At 40.3% G+C, this 18,435-nt stretch overlaps 1 protein-coding gene across 12 annotated transcripts in view; it reads right to left on the bottom strand.

Annotated features, from left to right (window-relative positions):
• Positions 1 to 18,435, bottom strand: part of SLC37A1 (solute carrier family 37 member 1) — a 35,208-nt gene that overhangs the window by 2,636 nt on the left and 14,137 nt on the right. For all 12 annotated transcript variants that reach the window (XM_015637832.2, XM_015637873.2, XM_015637883.2 and 9 more), the window contains 11 exons: positions 17,746 to 17,783; positions 13,204 to 13,287; positions 9,230 to 9,361; positions 7,567 to 7,657; positions 6,591 to 6,653; positions 5,589 to 5,674; positions 4,908 to 4,956; positions 4,029 to 4,102; positions 3,147 to 3,225; positions 2,463 to 2,560; positions 557 to 609 (listed from right to left, as the gene is read on the bottom strand). In XM_015637832.2, the coding sequence (XP_015493318.1) occupies positions 557 to 609; positions 2,463 to 2,560; positions 3,147 to 3,225; positions 4,029 to 4,102; positions 4,908 to 4,956; positions 5,589 to 5,674; positions 6,591 to 6,653; positions 7,567 to 7,657; positions 9,230 to 9,361; positions 13,204 to 13,287; positions 17,746 to 17,783 (847 nt within the window). The remainder of the gene's footprint in view (positions 1 to 556; positions 610 to 2,462; positions 2,561 to 3,146; positions 3,226 to 4,028; positions 4,103 to 4,907; positions 4,957 to 5,588; positions 5,675 to 6,590; positions 6,654 to 7,566; positions 7,658 to 9,229; positions 9,362 to 13,203; positions 13,288 to 17,745; positions 17,784 to 18,435) is intronic.

The raw sequence follows: 18,435 nt of genomic DNA, 5'->3' as shown, positions 1-18,435 counted from the left end.
CATTTTTCTGTTCTCTCCATTTTACTTCTCCAAAATTCTACAATCAAGGGGCTCAATTTAGATTTTGTGTATTGATTCACTGGAATTTTTTATATTTTTTTTTTCTTCTCAATTCAAAATACTGCAAATTCAGAGTCACCCTTTTCTTCAGGGAGAACTTTTGGAAAAAAGTTACATTTTAAACTATTATTAAACACAGGGCAGGCAATTCCACACCTTCCCCATGGAAGATTAAATATTTGAGAAAAAAACAATCCACAAACAAGAGACTGTGACAGAGGTATGTTTTCAGATAATTTTCAAAAGATGATGTTCTAAAGGAACATGTCCATGGTTTAAAAACATCAAACTCTTTTGAAGCAGAATTAAAAGACAGAAAAGGATATACACAAACCTTAACATGCCCAGTCCACATTTAGGTACTATGGGACAAAGGTTGGAATTGATCTTGGAGATATCTTCCAACCTTAATTTATCATTTATGGCTATATATAGAAGGCTTAGAAATGTGTTTTCAAAGTGTTATTAAAGAGCAGCAGGCACACAAAACACTTACAGGGTGTGATCTGCATGACACTGAAGTTCCTTCTGGATTAGACGGAGTAAGAGCTGCAAAAACAATCACAAAATCTCTTTAGTATCATCCAGATAAACTAGAAGCAGAATTATTTATTGTTATTTGGACAGTTTCTCATTTGAAACATTACCCTGTAATGCTGAACTGGGTTTAAAAAAAAAATAAATAAAGATTTACAGATGCTCAGTAGGGTCTGGAAGAGGAGCTTTCACAATAAGCAGCCAAGAGGAAAATAATTTCCTTTTTGCATCTGAGAGGTCAATTTCTTCATAAAAACCACAATGGTTTTCTTCACCAGCAAATGTGTAAAGAAACCAGCAGAGGGACCCCAAGGCTTCAAGAAAATGTGTCAGAAAGAAATTTTGGGGCATGGAAGTATTTTAGCTGCTATTTGCCAAAACAACCCTGAGTGTGAAAAGCTTTAATCCCACAATTAGTCATGGTCAGTACAGACAGTTGGGTTTTGTTTGTCTGTGCAGCATCAGGGCTTTCAAGTGCACTTGAAAAGGATTATTGAGATAACAAATACAATTTGATGGTTCTCATGTACAATGAAGACAATTGGTTCCAGGGTTCCTCACTGTTTCAGGTTATGTTATCCTCAGAGTCTCATTATTATAAGTTTGCTCACTGTTTTAAGTGTGAATGTTTTAAGAAATTAAAGATTTTCAGAGGCACAGAAGTGGCCAAGAATGACAGAACTGAATGCCACATAAGAGGCTAATGCCCCCTTGAGGTATCCTTGGAGAAATAATATTTGAAGACAGGTATCCATATGCTGCACTGCAAAAACCAGGAAAAGCAGAACAGTTATGCAAAAAAGGATTTATTACAACTGCAGAGTCATACCTCTCAAAACCAGAGCTTTGTAAAGGTTTTCTGTGAAGAAATGTGGCATTTTTTCCATTTTAATCAATAACTCTAGGAGAAAAACTCGAGAACTTTATCTAGGAAAAATCTGACAACCTCCCAAGCCTCACTGTGCAGCACAAAATACCAAATACTGAAACCAGCACAAACCAGGATTTGCTGCTGTGGATAAAGCTGCTGACTACCAGTGGCAAAATACTTCAGCTATTAACTTCTCTAATTTATTTATTTCATTTCCAGAAAATTACTCCTAACCATGAAAATGTTACTTTTAAAGTCAGGGTTTAATTTGAATTTAGAAAAAAATGCCTCAGTTGTGACTCAAAAGGTTTTCTGATTTTCTTGTGCCAGGAAGGGAATGGTCTGACACTCTCAGCTCCTCTGCAGGAGCCCAGAGCTCAGTGCTTTGGACCAAGACACCACCTGTGCACTCTTTTTTTCACCAAACATCTGCTCCTGGTTACTGTCAAAAGCCAGGATTGCCAGTTCCTCATCAAATTTAGAACAGATGTTTCAGGGCCCATCTGGAAAATGGGATGTATTAACTTTCAACAGCTTCATTATAAGGGTGATTTTGGTGATACAGCAACGTAGGAAAACATTTTGTGTGGCTTTGATCAAAAGAAAACAGAAGTGATTCTTCTGTGAGTGGAATCTGAGGCAACTTCTAGGTCTAAGTATGAAGGTTTACCTGCAATTATGCCTGCTCTGAGCTGCTCAGCCAGCAATTAACAGCTGGGTATTTGCTCAGGAATTGAAGTGCATCAGAACTGATCTGCACTTTTGATTAAAAAAATCATAAAGGTTTGTTAATCAAAAAATTAACTGACAGTTATGAGATGAGAATTTCAAAACAAGCAAATTTGCCTCTTAAATTTTGCAAATTTAAGACTGAAAATCTCCTACACCACTGGAAGTCTAATACAACACAGAATATTTAAATGGCAAAAGGACAATTTGCATTTTGGGATAGTTTAGCAGAGAGGAAAGTCACAATGTAAATTTTTAGACTTACTAGCAAGGCACAAGCATCTGCCACCATGAGCATGTAAAACACATTGTTCCAACCAGAAGGGGAAATAAGGCCAGCCAGGAGAGGCCCCAGAGCTGCACCTAAAATATAATATTATTACATATTTATTTAACATATTAAATAATATTTATTGAATTAGTAACATTATATTTTGGTATTTTATATAATATACTGTGAGAACTGTGCAATGTAACATTTACTCTACTGAAATATAGCTATTCTGAATTAGAGTATCTATTTTTCCACCTAGTTAACTGAGTATTACCTGATGTATTAAAAGATCCCAGGAAGTGCAAAACATTACTGGTACAGATGGGAAACTGGAAGACTTAGATGTTTGATAAACATCTGCCTTTGGCTCAACAAAATGCTCATCCAGTACTGAGCTGAATTTTACTCAGTTTTCCCTTCCATATGGAGGGCATAAATAAAATATCCCTGATCCCAGGACAGCCCAGTGCCACCTCCTTTTCCTGTCTGTGCCCAGTATCCCTCATCCCCCCTTCCTCCCACCCTCAGCTGTGGCACCACTGGAGGTTTCAGTTTGTGCTGTTCCCCATTTCCAAAACTGTTCTGAATCCTCACAAAATGTGACTTCAAGAGCCCAGTTCCTCAAAAATTCTTAGTTTTAACCTGCTACAGCTGGGGCAGGTGGCCTTGTCTTACCCACAGATCCTGTCCCGTCGATGATCGCCGTCACTGTGGACAAGGCTCTTGCGTTCCCTTTCAGGCTTTTATGGGTACCCTGGAGGGACAGAGATGGCTGAGACCCATCCTGAGCTGAGCTCTGAAAGAGCCCTGGTAGCACCATCCATCTCCCACCCCTCCACATCGCCTCTGTGCTCTGGAGATGCCTCAAGCACTCTGGAACAAGGCAGGGTGAAATGGGCATTGCCTGGTGGGCACCTTGGTCCTCCAGAACAAGGACAGGGCTCCAGAGGATGCCTGGAGATTTCTGCCCTGCTCCTTTTCCTGCATTTAAGACAATAAGAGGACTTTTGCCTCTTGCCTGGTGCCCTTAAGAACCAGCACATTACAAAACAAACTTCCAAAGTCTCCCTACTGAGAAATGTTAGTGTTTTCACATGGCATTTGTGACTTGGCTGACCTGATCCTGCTGGAAGTGCTGACAACTTAAATAACTTTACTTCTGTAGAGGTCTGTGCCAGATAGAGCTTTCTGATGGGAATTAAATCACTAGCTCATGTCTCACACAGGTACAGCCTCTCCAATCATTTAAAAATGCAAAATTATAGAAGGGGATAAGGCACCTGTACAGAGGCCTGGCTTTGCATGCAACCTTCAGGTTCAATCTGGGCTGTCACCCACAATCTTGTGAGCGGTCAAAAATAATTTAGAAGCCTCTCACAAGCATGGCACTCATTCATGCTAAAACACAAACTCTAAAACAAATCTCAGTGGCTGAGTTCAGCACTGCCTTTCCAGCTCCTTTCTCCTCTGCTTTGGGACAATGCAGCCCCTTCCCTGGTGACCCTGCAGGAGTCAAAGGGCTCTCTCTGGAGCCAGATATCACAGGGGAAAACTCACCAAGTCAGCAGAGACAGCAGTGGTGATCAGGGCATAAGGGCCATTCACCAGGGCACCACTGATAAGCAGCATCACTGTTCCAAGTTAAAAATGAAAAAAAGAGAAAAAGAAAATGTGAGTTGCATGAAAAACTGTTCACCATAACTGCAGGAGACATCACAGCCTATGGCTCCCAAGTGGTTTAATCCTTCCTTGGCTCCCCTGACCCAATACAGAATTGGGAAAGGACAAAAAACATATCTATTCCTGTCTCTTTTTAATGCTCACTCCATGATTTGAATTCTCAAACATACCAGCAGATGGGGCTGAGACCAAAAGCACTTCCCAGGTCTTTATTGATCCTGGCAGGTCACAGAAAGGGGAATATTTGACCAAACTGACCATGAGGGCAGGGGCTGCTCACAAGGCACACCCACAACTCCCTTCTCTCCTTGAACAGCACCAGGGGACCCCAAAAGTGAAGGAGGCCTTGGGTAGGTGAGACACCACTGCCAGCACTCGTTTTCATTTCTGGTTAGAGCTAACTGGTCAGTTCAGCCTATTCAAATAAAGCTAATACTGCTGTCAAAAGCACTACAGGCAATATTTAAGCATCTCTGACAATTGGAACAAGGGATATAAAAAAACCTGTGCTGACACAAGCTCCAGAAAGACTAATGATGTTAACTAAATCTGTTCTCTTGCCACCCCTCACTCACTTCCTGCCTCCCCACTTCAACCTGTAAAAACCCTGCGAGATCAAATCTAAGGCATTTGATTCCATACTTCTTCCTCTAAAGAAGAGATAAAATAGAAAATAAAGGAAAAAAAGAAAGAACATCAAAGGTCATAAATGCAAAGTTCATAGAAAGCTAGGCAGAATAATTTAAAAATACTCACCTACAGTAGCCTCAAGGCCCATTTTACTGACTGCAGAGAACATGTACAGCTGTAAAGGGAATGAATAGGCACTCAGAGTATCAATATATGGACTAATCCTGGGTTCCCCATTTGCTCCATGTTAACTACAAGGTTATCTTAAGTTGGTATTACATGAAATATAAAAAAAAAGGTTTTACTAAACCCTTTTAGGCCACAGTAGAATGATTGTTTGATTGGACACAGAAGGGAGATAAGGGGTAGGATCCCACTCCTCTATGTGCTTTCAGAAGGAAGGGCTGTGTTATGAGATCAATTTTAAACTCTCCAACTTCAACACAGCACAGAATACAACTCTTGAAAAAATCAAATAAAAATGTCTCTCTCATGTCCATCTGCTGGTTTTCCAACAGTTACAGCTCAGAAATTTTAGCCTTTGAGCAGCTAAAATTCTGGCTAACAACTGAACATCAGATTTTACAAGAGAGTGAAACTTTCCATATATTCTGTAACAAAAAAAAAAAATACATTAGGCTTGTTTGCTTATTAAGCCCCAATATCTACACTTGCTCAGCTTTTCATGCCAGTTTTTAGTCTGGCCTGGACTCTTTACATCCAGGCTGGGAGATGCTGCCTGCAGAACTGTCCAGGGAATGGTGTCACAGCCTCAGCCACGGCTGTGAGAGAGGGGCAGGCTCTTACTGTGGGTGCTGCAAGCAGCAGCATCATTCCGCAGGTTGATGCCCTCTTCTCCAGCCTGTCTGAAATGAGACCTGCCAAAATCCCACCTGAAAGAGCACACAGGGGTGAGGAAATCATTCAGTGTGTGTTCTGCACAGAAAACATCAGTTTAATTTAATGAAACAGAACCCAATGGCTTTTACTGCATAGTTACACAATTCACACAGCAACATCCTCATTAACCCAACCACTTCTGACCTGAAGGCAACAGAAGCAGACACTTGTTCCTCCTTGTTATTTATTCCAAATATCCAAGGCAAAAAGCCTTTTACCAGGTGCCACATGGCCCTACTGCTGGAGTTCTGGTATCCACTCACTGGTCTCTTAATTCCCCATGTGCAATAGAAAACCTGGTTCTCTGTCCATGTCCCGCAGCCACAGGGAAACGAGCTAAACTGTCTGCACTAGCATGAAAATTTATTCAGTGGTCACCCTGAAAATTATAAAGGAATAGCCTAGTCCTCATTATTATTACTATGATCTCCTAGTTTTATCACATACAGTTATAAAAGGTATCAAGAAAAAAACAAACCAGAACACCCATGGCCATTAACCTTTGTGCCCACAAAATCCACACAAACAGGCACAGTTCTCTGAAGTTAGACTGACAAAAGGAACTATTTTGATGGGTGGTGACCAAGACTCATGGGCCAGAGCTGATGGAGATAAAAGATTCCATAATTTGACTATTCCAGTCTGTGCTGAACAGTATCACTGGCTGTAAAGGTATTTTACTAGATTTTCACTTTTCAACACAACTCTCAGCTCAGCACCTTTACTGCTACTCTTTTTGAGTAGCAATAATGCATGAAACATATTTTTGAGTAGAAATAATGCATAAAATAAATATATAAAATAACTATAAAATAGTTATAAATATGTAACTATAAAATATCTAAGCTGTGTACACCAGAGCCTTTCCTGAACTGCTGTGATCAAAAGTGAAATAACATTAAAACTTACCAAAGATCCCACCCACATCAAACAGCGTAGAAAGGTCCCCAGCTCTTTTGGCATCAAGATGCTCTGGTGAGAGAAGCAAAACATTTATCTCATTTCTGGATGATAAAACATGGAAATCTCAGCAGTCTTGTAATGCCAGAGCAAAGGCATCTTACAGCAGAATTCTTTATTCAGAATAATAAGATGATGTTGTGTAAAAGAAATAAAAACAAAAGCAGGTATTTGGCAATACAGACTTTGAATGCAATTACTCTCACTGGAAGAGACATTTTACAACTTTTATAATCACAGAATTAAAGGATGGTCTGGGTTGGAAGGGATCTTTAAAGATCATCCAGTCCAACCCTCTGCCATGAGCAGGAACATCTTCAATTAGATCAGGTTGCCCAGAGCTCCATCCAGCCTGAGCTTGAATGTTTCCAGGGATGGGGCACCCACAGGTTTGGTGTTGCAGCATTTCATCACCTTCATTGCAGAAAAAATTCTTTATATCTGGTCTAAACCTACCCTCTTTTAGTCTAAAATAATTACCCCTTCTCCTATTGCAACAGAACTAGCTAAAAAGTTGGTCCATCTCGCACTCTAGAAGTATAAAAAATCAAAACATCAGCACTGAACAGACAAAAAAACTCATTTACATTATTTTGTACATGTTTCTAATGTTTTGTATATGTTTACTAATGCATAGTACATTTCAGCCATGAAAAATATTGTTAGAAAGTAAAACTTTCTGATTTGTTTGCAAGAGCCAAAGACACAGCATTTATGCCTGGAATTACTGATGATAAGCCAGACACTTCTGCTTGTTTTGAAAACACCCTCTCATAACACTGAATTCATAAACCTGCTTGGTGACTTACAACTCCCCTGATACTGCAGCAGAGAAAGCCTTTCAGAAGCAGTAATGTTTATTTTCTTCTTATTATTGCAGAGACTTTGTAGCCACAATTCTGTACCCCTTTCCTGTAATACTCACCTACATTTGTGATGTAGAGGGGAAGCCAGAAGAGGAAAGTGTAGCTCACCAGCTTTGCAAACAGGAGACAAAGGGAGAACTCCACAACTCCCTGAGAGAATAATGAAAACAGGGAGTTAGCATTGTGACAGAGCTATTTGCTTTCACAGAGCATTATGAAAATGGTTTCTAGGAAGCATTTAGGCTTTGATTTTTCTGTCATGAATTCCCAAGAAGTATTCTTCCTCTGAGAGCACAAACCTTGCACTCTGAGCAGACTGTGGTATTTTACTTACCTATTTCCTTTCAATTGTACTGAACTGCCTGAAGAGAGAACACTAAAATGGTACTGAATAACCTGAGCAGAGAACACAGAAATGAATGTGAAGGGTTTTATACTGTTTGGGACACCTGCATATTTATTTCCCTTAAATAAAGTTGTTACACAGTTTTGGAGTGTGTTCTAGAGAAACTGGCATCTTTTTGTGCTCTTTATCTCCTTCCTTCAGATGGGTTCAAGATTGCTGCCTTACTCTTCAGCTCTATAAAAAGCCAGTAAACCAGTCTGACACAGTGCAGATGTAAGAGCACATCACAGATTGAGCAATGACCTGTTTAAAGCTCTCACTTGCTCCATCCTCTTTCCTGCTGGACACATAAAAGTGCATTTACTGCACAGAGCTGCAACTGGACTGCCAAATTAACCCATCTTCATTCCCTTCACCATCTGACCACTTCTTGTTTGGAACCAGCTTTCTGAAATCCCTGGTATGGAGGGCTGCAGCTATCCTGAGGAACAGCACACACATTCCACATGAAGCTGTGTCCCCTCCCAACAACAGGCAGGACAAATACCACAGGTTTCAGAGATTCCAGGTGGCAGCAGCAGGAATTTTTCACCCACTGCTTCCACTTTGCCACAGGAAAAACAGTTGAGGACCAGACTGAACATGATGAGAAGATGCAGGAATACAGTGGTTGGGTGCAGGATTTTTTTTACTCTACATGTGGTCCAAATCAATCTGCAAATAATCCTCTTCTTCAATAATCTACTTCTGCATTCAGGGTTAAGGTTGAGAGGACAATCAAAAATGACAGGTTCTGACCTTGAGGAAACTTCATTTCCTTTGCCAGCAGTCCAAATATTTGGGCTGCCTGAAACTTCTCAGAAAAGAGATTTTAAGATTAAAACTTTTTAAAACAATGCTGAGGAATGTAGAAAGGGAAGCCATAGAAGGAAATTCTGACAGACAGAAGTGCTTATGGACTCACTTTGCTATTCCACCCTTAACAGCTACATGTCATTAGGTTCAGTCAACTTTTACAACAGACTTTAGGACAGAATAAACAATTTCAGTCAACAGCAACCACCCTGCCCAACTGCCAGGCCCCTCCCAGGCTGACACAAGTTGATAAAGTCATTATCCAAATGTCTCTTGAACATTATCAGAGAGATCAGCAGCTCTCTCTCCACCTTCCCTCCCCAGGAAGCTGCAGGGAGCAATGAGGTCTCCTCTCAGCCTCCTTTCCTCCAAATAAACCAAGCCCAAAGTCCTCCACATTTCAAGACTCTGATGCAAAGTTAATATCCACTACTGCACCACCTAGAACTTATGAATTCACCTAGAAATATGAATTCTGAAGCAAAATTCAGTTCTTAGAGAGGAGCAGCACAGGCACTCACAGGTATCCTCAGGGCCCCAAGGAAGCTGATGGCTGATGTCCCATGCCTTCCTTCCCCAGTGGCCACAGAGCTGGGGCTCAGTGTCAGGCTGCAGTTCTCAGGGTCAGTCAGTAAATGCTGCATCTCTGGATCCTGCAACATCCCCCAGCAACAGATGAGAGAGAGGAAAGAACAAAAACACAAAATATGTATTGAGAAATCCAACAATCCCAAAATAATTTTTAAGAACAAGTATCTATTTTATCACAGAAAGTTACAGCCCTTAAAACTGTCTTGGTGTGGACATTCAGAGTACACAGAGAGAGCAGAGACTATATTCAGAATATCAGGTGGTATCAGGATGTTTCTGAGTGCATACAGTCCATAACAGAATCAAGTTTCTGTTCTACTGAAGAACAATTTCAAGTTGCAAAACTCCCAAATATTATGAGTACATCCAATGGAATAAAACAGTTTCCAATCTTCCCTCACCCCACTACATAAATGTGGTCTAACTAAAGCTGACAAGCTACTGAGTCCTACAACATTGTGTATGAGAAATTTCTACAAGGATGAATTTCTGTATGAAATAATGGATTATCTTTTTCCTGCAGAAATACCAAGCCTGTTTTCCAGACTCTGAAACATCATCTTACTGACTGATCTAGGTACAGGCCATCTTTCCACATGAATTATGGACAGTGAGTGCTTTATATTAAGTAATAACTTATTTTTATTATTTTTTTTAAATCTGTTCCATTTGAACATTGCAAGTGCCAAAATATAAAAGCCTGGAGTTCACCAGCATTGCCTAACTTGTGAATTCTGAGTTCCTTTCTAGTACTAGGAAGGATTTTATTCCAAGAATTCCACTGGCTGCTAAGAATACTTGTGGAGCAAGTTACCACTCCACAAGAACAAGCCATCCCAGTGTAGCCAGGAGGGTTTATGTTATTTTTAATCCTCTACCAGACTGAAGTGAACTCTCAGAATAGAATTGGAAATGTACATCTTACAGCTGTACATAGGAAAAAAAAATAAATCAGGTATAAATAGCCCTCAGTACTTCTTTTCCAACTTGGAAAAAGGATGGGATGTAGCTACCCTCACTTTCACCTGCTTGCTGGGAGGTTTTACCAAGCTGTGTACTTTTCCTAGTTATGTATTCTACACACTGTCTTCTTTCTCCTAATTCTTCAGCACCTGAACAAAGCCTCAGTGAAGAATTAAACCTCAAATATATATTTGACTGTAGGCTAGAAAGGATATAACAGCAGGCTGTTCCATTTCCAATGCTTATTGCAAAGATGAAAACTTTAATATCTGCTAAGCTGATGGGGGAAGGACAAAGAAAGTGCTGGAAAAATTCAATTCTGCTATTTTATACTCAGTGATTCTAAATAAATTCTGTTTTTAAAGAACATCATTTAGGAGAGGGCACCAGGGAACCATCTGGACACCTGAACCCAGACACTCAGCACAGTTTTAGAAGCTGCCAGGCAGCATCCAAAATTCTAGACATGATTGTTAGATGGGATGCAGGACTTAGAGGAGTGCACTGTCTGGGCTCAGGTGAAAAAGCATTACCCAGAAGACAGAAAAAACACCTAGGGACCTTTGACATGGCAGTGCAAATCTATGTCATGGCCCAGGAGTCACCCTATCATCATAAAAAATATTCATCTTCTGAATTACTGGAGCAACTTCAAAACTTCAACTATTTTAACAGCACCAGTTCAAACCATAAGCTATTATTTTTTTAAAAAAATGAGACAGAGAGAGGGGAAAAAGAGGGGGAAAAAAAGGGTTTAAGCAGTGAAGCTCCCCACTGGATTCTAGATGGTGTCTGATGATGGATGCTGCACAATCAGCACAGCAAACTCAGCCAGGACTGTCTGAGACAACACTGCTCATTCTCAGACAAGCAGCTCTAAATCTCCTTTGGAAGAGCAGGTAAATATTGCAGTAGAGGTGACCAAAGTCCAAACAACTTATTTAAGCTCACACTGGAAACTTTTGGTGATGATTTGGGGGTTTTTATGCTGCACATAGCTAAAGGATATATAAACCCAGCAGTCTGTGCTTGGCAGAGATGGCTTTGTACAGCCTGGCCAGCTTGTCTCAGAGCATGATTAGGCACATGGCACACTCTTCATCTCTGGGGAAGGATTCATTATATCACAATTTTTTTTGTCATTTTTATGAGGCCAACCTAACATAAGCAGCAATGAAGGCACAGAGGTATTCAGGTCACGCAGCCAAAAACACATTCTGCTTTCTATCACTGCAGATGCTGAGTATTTGCTTCCTTTTTACAGTAATTGCAGAGGTCAATGAAAACCCAATAAAAGCTGCCATTGCAGTGTGCTTGGAGACCATCCCATAAATGCAAAACATCTGCTGTTTGTAGAGGCTCAAAAGCTGACTGTGAAAATCAGCTCCAAATAACTGCAACACAACCCCTGCAAAAAGGGGAAGATGTTCAGTTTGGCTCTGGCAGGAAAAAGATGTTCTTCTGTCACTGGCAGAAAATCAGGAAGCCCCAAAGAGTGACAAAGAAGGGGTTTTAATGATTTTTTTTCGTTTCTTTTTAAACCTTGTTAAGACTCTGTGTTACAAACACAGCCCAGCTGGCAGGGTGGAGAGGGAAGGGAGGGATATTCCAGGATTGCCAGCAATTCCCCCAGGTTCACTGTCAGTGTTTCCCCTCTGTCCTGCTCCCAAGGGACACCAGTCAGAGGGAGAGGGGTACATTTCCCTCACCCTTTGCTTGGCAGACCCTTCACAGGGTGGCAGCAGAGGCACCAGCAGAGTGAAAAAGGGAAATGTCTGTCTACTGATTTACGTGTTTTTTTAGCTTTGTCATCATGATTTAGAATCATAGATTGGCTGGAGTAGGAAAGGACTTGAAGATCATCCAATTCCAGCCCTCTTCCACTATCCCAGGTTTCTCTAAGCCCCATCCAGCCTGACCTTGGACACTTCCAGGGATGGGACAGCCACAGCTTCTCTGAGCACCTTGTTCCAGTGCTTCACCCACCCTTTCTTCCATAAACTTAAAAGAATTTCTTCTCTAAATTCCATCTTGCCTAAAAACACCTGCTGATATTCTTACACCCCCCCTTACCTTCCAGCTGGTTGTGAAATAACAAATGGTTTCTGGGCTAGAGACTGCTGTTGGGCAGCTCAAAACAAAAATAATAAACTCAGTACAGAGGGGGTTTAAGCTGTATTGAAGTGTTTCCTTAACAAAAATTTCAAAACTTTTTTACCAGCACCGATTGTTCCACCCTGTGAATGCTCATTATTATTCTATGGGCAAAGGATAAAGAGAACAGGAAGTTTCTATTTTCCTGGAAAAGTCTGAAAGAAGTTAAAAAAAAAAAAGTTATCCTCTCAGGATACAATGTGCTGAGTGTACTGAATACAAACACAAAATTTCAAATGGAAATCTTCAGTTCATGTCCATCAGAAGATAAAATGTTTTTCTGCCCACAAAATGGGCAAGTCCAGAATTCATTTTCTAGTGAGAAAAAACAGCTTTTATGGTAAAGAGTTTTAAGCAAGACTTTTGTGAATAATTGCTTATATTTAGAACTCTCCATCTCCACATATAATCTTGTAAGTACAGACAGCTTTGAAAGGAAAAGGGAGAGAAGTGAGACTGCAAGGACAGGACACAATATACATAATTAAAATATTTCAAGTGGACTGTTTTCAAAGGATTTTGCAGTGCATTATTTTTGATGGAATTGTGTCAAACCACAAAAAAAAAAGGAGATCAATTGAGCAATAACAGCCATCTCATAGAGCTCAGTTTGCATTATTTATGGCAGGTAAAGCTCACTTCCCTCATCTGAATTTACATTTGTGTCTGAAGATGGAAGCAGATTTCAGCATCATAAAAAGAGGAGCAATCTTTACAAACAGAAAATGTTTCAAGTGAGCCTTGAGAAGTCTTCTATGCTATTTTACAGCAATGTTTTATATTTTACCTGAGGTTTGCCATTTTCTTTAGCATTTAAGGTTGGCATCTGGATTCTGCACCGAGAGGCGCCGTTCAGGAAGGTTTTAGAACTCTAAAAAAAAAGAAAACAAACTCTGTATTTTTGCTGCTTGGTTTTTTTGTTTGTTTTTTTAAGGATTACATTAGCATCAATCATCTCTCTGGAACAAATTTTTGTGCATTGTAACATAAACATAACCCCAACTGGAGAATCTTTAATTTGATGACTGTGTATTTTGAGATTTTCAAGTACTTACACAGACCTATGGCAACAGACATAAAATGCACTCACAAATTGATCTGAAAGCTTATTTCACACTGGTTTGATACAGGAGAAGCTGAATTCAGAGCACAGTCATGCCCCTTTCAACATCTCTAGCTGCTTTTTCCTCTACTGAACTTACTGACATTGCAAACTAAGTTTTTGCTCTTGAGCAGATGATTCCAGCAGCAACTACACAAGTTGATTTGTTTCATGAAAACCTTGATTTTTCACTTTCTTAATCTCTTTGAGAGAAAAGTTCATCCCTTTCCCTTATATTCTACAGCACTATATTCTTTTAGCCCATAAATGTGTTCTCGTGGACAGGAGTATTGATGAGGAGCCTGAGAAAGTTCCAGAAGAAAAAAATGAGACAAAAAGCTACATTTTAGGCACCAGATGGACTTGCTTTTTATCCTTACTTATTAACAAGTACATTCCTGCATCAGCTCACACCAAACTGCATTCACTGGAAAACACCATTCTGAGATCTTTAGACTAGAAAGATTTACCAGGGACATTCAGATTTATGAGATGAATTAAATCTACAGCTCTAAAGCAGGTTTGCAGTCAGGTATGGACAACCTATTTTTCAGTCCAAAACAAGCACTGTGTATTCCTCAGGGATGAGGTGCTGAAGTGTGTTTCTATGTGGATGCCACATAGAAAAAAACAAACAAGACAGAACAATAAAAAACCCCACAAACTCTGTCCCAAATAATCCCCTCCTCAAGCTCATCACCACAAATAAAAAAAGAATGCAAAACCTCACTGAACAATCCAGCTCAAGATCAATCACTGGGTAATTATTCCTCCTCCCCCCAAAAAACCCCCAAGACTATGTATTTCAGTATTTTTTAGACAAACTGCCCTTCATCAATCAAATCCTTCTAAGAAGAAAAAATATTTTTGAGGGTAAACTGTGGTATTTCTGCAGCTCAGTACAGAGCTGAAGCACAGGCAGTCTTGGACATGCATTCCTCAAAATAAACCAACAGCACTTGAGCCCCCAGGGTCTGATAAAACAGATTTTTAAGTTTTATCTTACAGAAAATCTGGCTCTTGTAAAAAATGTGATTTACAAGAATCACGATTTACAAGAACTGTGATTTACAAGAACCATGGTTTTCTTCCAAGGGGAAGAAAATCCATCACCTGGAGACAAGGCATTGACATTTTTAATCAGCAGCTCAGCAGAGGAAAAATGAATGACTTTTTCATTTGACTGTCAAAAAATAAGATTTACTGTGGTAAGGAGAAAATGTCTAGGGAAAAGGACTAGACTGAGAGGCTGCACATTTAATTCTTAGGCTTCTTCCTCCTTTTCAGGAGATAAAAATTGCAGCCTGGTAATTTTCAAATGCACAAGCACTTTGCAACAGGAGGGGAGATTTCTGGGAATGCAAAGTCAAGACAAAGGAAGTTCCTAGAGTACAAAGGCAGGTTTGTATGAACGTAACTATGGGGAAAAAAAGACACAGGGAGAAAATATGAGAGGTAATAAAACCAGTTCTAAATCACATTTCCCAAAGGGGATAATAAAAAAAAAATTAAAATCTCCTCTTTGACTTTCATAAAGGAAGTGCAGCAACTCTGAATAAAACCCACTGACTTCTCACTTGCATTTGTCATAGGTAGAGCCCTTCAGAAAGTCAAGATTAAGCCTCCAATGCCAGCATTTGAAAGCACTTTATTGTCCTCAAGCATTTATTTGGAAACAAATTTCAGATGGGTAAATCAGAGCCAAGATGAATTCAGGCAAATGAAGCACAGCCCAGGAAACCAGAGAATAAAGAGAAAGAACCACACGCTCAAGGCTCTGTGCCTGACTCTCCATCTGTGGTTTTGGACAACTCAGTGAAATCAGATTACTCACCACTACAAACTCTGTGGAAATACTGGGCTCTCGACCATGCTGCAAATAAACAGTAGACCAAATTCATCCAAGACAGTGACATCACACAGAGAGGACCCTGATCTTTGAATCTTAATATAAACTCCAAGTCCTTCCCTCGTGCTGAGCATTTATTTTAGTGGTGCTTAAATTTAACTGGCCTCATTCTTCCACAAAGAGATTTAGTTTTTAGCACCAGCCTGTAGAACTGCTGCACCTACCCAGGATATCTGGCCAAAATTACCTGCCACAGCCTTATGAGGAGACCAAATGTGCATGTTTAATGCCTCAAAAGGATTTCTAACTATTTGCAAAAGCAAATAGTTATTCAGGTTGTTACCTGAATGACTGAATGAAAAAAGAGGACAGCAAGTATTTTTACAGCTGCTAAATTCTATCCCTTGTACAACACAGATGAGGTATTTTCTCCCTATTTTACTACATGAAAGTCCCTCCAATTAGCACTCACTTTTCTTTACAGTCAGAAACTGTCATCATTACATCTGCATCCAGACATCTAGAACTCTTACCTAATTAATTTCTGAGGCCACCTCTCTGTGCTGTACAGAAGCCCCTTGCACAAGAGTTTTGAATCCCTGCAGACCACTCAGGACTGAGGTATTTGAGCAGTTCCAATGAAATAAAGCTCCCCAGGACAAGGCAAATCTCAATCTGAGAAGGGTCATGGGCAAGTGGGGAAGCCCTGTTATAAACTCCTCTCAGGTTTCCAGATGTGAAATGGGAATAGGGGAGGAAGAAGTGATGCCTTTTGCTCTGCAGAGAGAGGTTTCCAGGGAAACAGAAGGTCAAATGCATCTCACACAGTGAGGGGGAGCCTGGAGCAGTGACCCTGCTGCTGTACCAGTGAAGAATGAGTCAAAAACTCCTCCTTTTCTGCAGCTGGGGGAAACAGCTCCTAAAATACTACATTTTTGTTAAAAATATCATGGTAAATAGATATTCTGTGTCAGAATTTTCCACACTGAGACATATGAGCAACATACTGTGCAGAGTGCTTTAGTTATGCTTTCCAGTTAAAGTGTATTTGAAACAAATAAATATTTATTTCCATGAGGCTTAACTGGATATTCTGTAAAAATGATGCTTTGAACTACAGGAAAGCTAAGGAAAATGGGACTCTTAACAGCAGGCAATGAGAGTCACTTAAAATACTCTCACACTATACAGAAGTTACTTCTAATAAATGAAAGAGAAAGAGAAATAAATGAAAAATAGAGTGCAGTGTGAGCCCAGCTTGTCTCACAGGAATAAACTAAGAATAAGAGTTCCACAGACCATCAAAAGCATTCAGAAGTTTTATCAGAAGTGCTTCATATGAAGATTAAAAAAAAAACATTAACTGGTGAAGAAGAGAGAACACAAACTAGAAAAGTTGCCTTCAGGCCCTATTCAAGAACATTTAACATGTGTAACTACACTGATCTGGAAATATTAGGTGGTAAAAAAAGAGCAATCAACCCTTACAATCTACCTGTGAGACTGGCAAAGAAAATGCATATGAATTCACATGTACAGACAATTTCTATGTGGGATGCTCTTGGGACTTTCACTGACATCCCTGATTTGTCCTCAGACATGAGAAACCTCATCCCTGTTCTCTCAATCCCCTCTACTATTCCAAAAAAATACTTGGAAATGTGGTAGATGTGACTGGCCAAGGGTTCCTTGGAGCCTGGGGCAAGAACTGCTCCAGATTCTGGCTGCAGAAGAGAAACACAGAGCAGAGTCTCAGGGAACATGAAACAAGATCAACCTGGGAGCACAATCTTGAATAAAAGTGGGCCAGGAATGATATTTTGTTCTGAGAAGCTAAACACAGCCAGTCTTCCTAATGCTCTCTCTGTTGCCTTTCCTTGCTTTTTACTTTTCTCCAATTCCATTTGGATTGCCTTCCTCTTCTTGGGTTCACAGCTTCATGAGGCAGAAAAGGAATCACCTCACACAGTAACTTGGGATTTCCTAAGAAATCTTTCCAACCTCTAACACAAAATTTTCTAAAATACTTAATTCTGACCACACAAAACACCCCACAAAGATGCTCAGGAAGAAAATAAAACACAAGAAAAAGGAAAAAAAAAAAGAGATGAACAGTTTTTACTTGGTTTACTGTAAGATCAACTGCTCTAAAACTTCAGTTCAAACAAATTAATTCACCTCTTGATTCATCTGCTTTGAGAGAAAATAAGCTCCTGGTTTACCAGTGAAGCACAGAAGATGAATCACTGCCTCAAGCACAGGATCAGTTACAACAGCTTGGCACAAAGGGCCACACAGACAATTTGATTCACAGAACCATCTTAATAAATCTGTCTATTAGGAGGCAAAAAATCCAAAAAGAAAATGCATTTACTTACACTGGATGGTGTGCAGGAGCAACTGACATCTTTAGGATCTGAAATAAAACACCACACACAGCTAATAGTGAAAACAAGCCTAAGAAAGATCTCTTAAAACACTTTCAAACAGTGTAATCTACTGACAATAAACTGACTGGACAGATAAAAAGTGCTAATCTGGCAGTCCAGCTAGTTACAGAATTCTAGTTATACCTGCCAAAATTCAATACCTGAGGCAGGACAGTTACAGTAAAACAAGCATTCACATCTCTAAGTCTTCAGAGGGACAGGATGGGGAATTCCTCTTCAATTTCTAATTTAAAAAGTGTCAAAACCTGCTCCATCAGCTGCCCCCTGTACCTCATGGCACAGAGGATAGGTGTGTGGGCTGAATGTGCACTGCAGCCAGGTGGGACCTTCTGCCAAGATACACTTAAACCATTTATCAACACAGGAGCTAAAGACAGGACAGGGGGCTGAATTCTCAAGTGTCATTCTGTCAGGGGAGCTGGGGAGGGGTCTGGGGCACAAACCAGATGAGGAACAGCTGAGGGGGCTCAGCCTGGAGCAAAGGAGGCTCAGGGGGCCCTTGTGGCTCTGCACAAGTCCCTGGCAGGAGGGGACAGCCGGGGGGGTCGGGCTCTGCTGCCAGGGAACAGGGACAGGAGGAGAGCTCAGGCCTCAGGCTGGGCCAGGGGAGGCTCAGGG

This window comes from Parus major, chromosome 1 (assembly GCF_001522545.3).
Source record: "Parus major isolate Abel chromosome 1, Parus_major1.1, whole genome shotgun sequence".
In the NCBI taxonomy this organism is placed as follows: Eukaryota; Metazoa; Chordata; class Aves; order Passeriformes; family Paridae; genus Parus; species Parus major.
The sequence above is the reverse complement of the archived record's forward strand: the minus strand, read 5'-3'. Positions and strand labels throughout refer to the sequence as shown.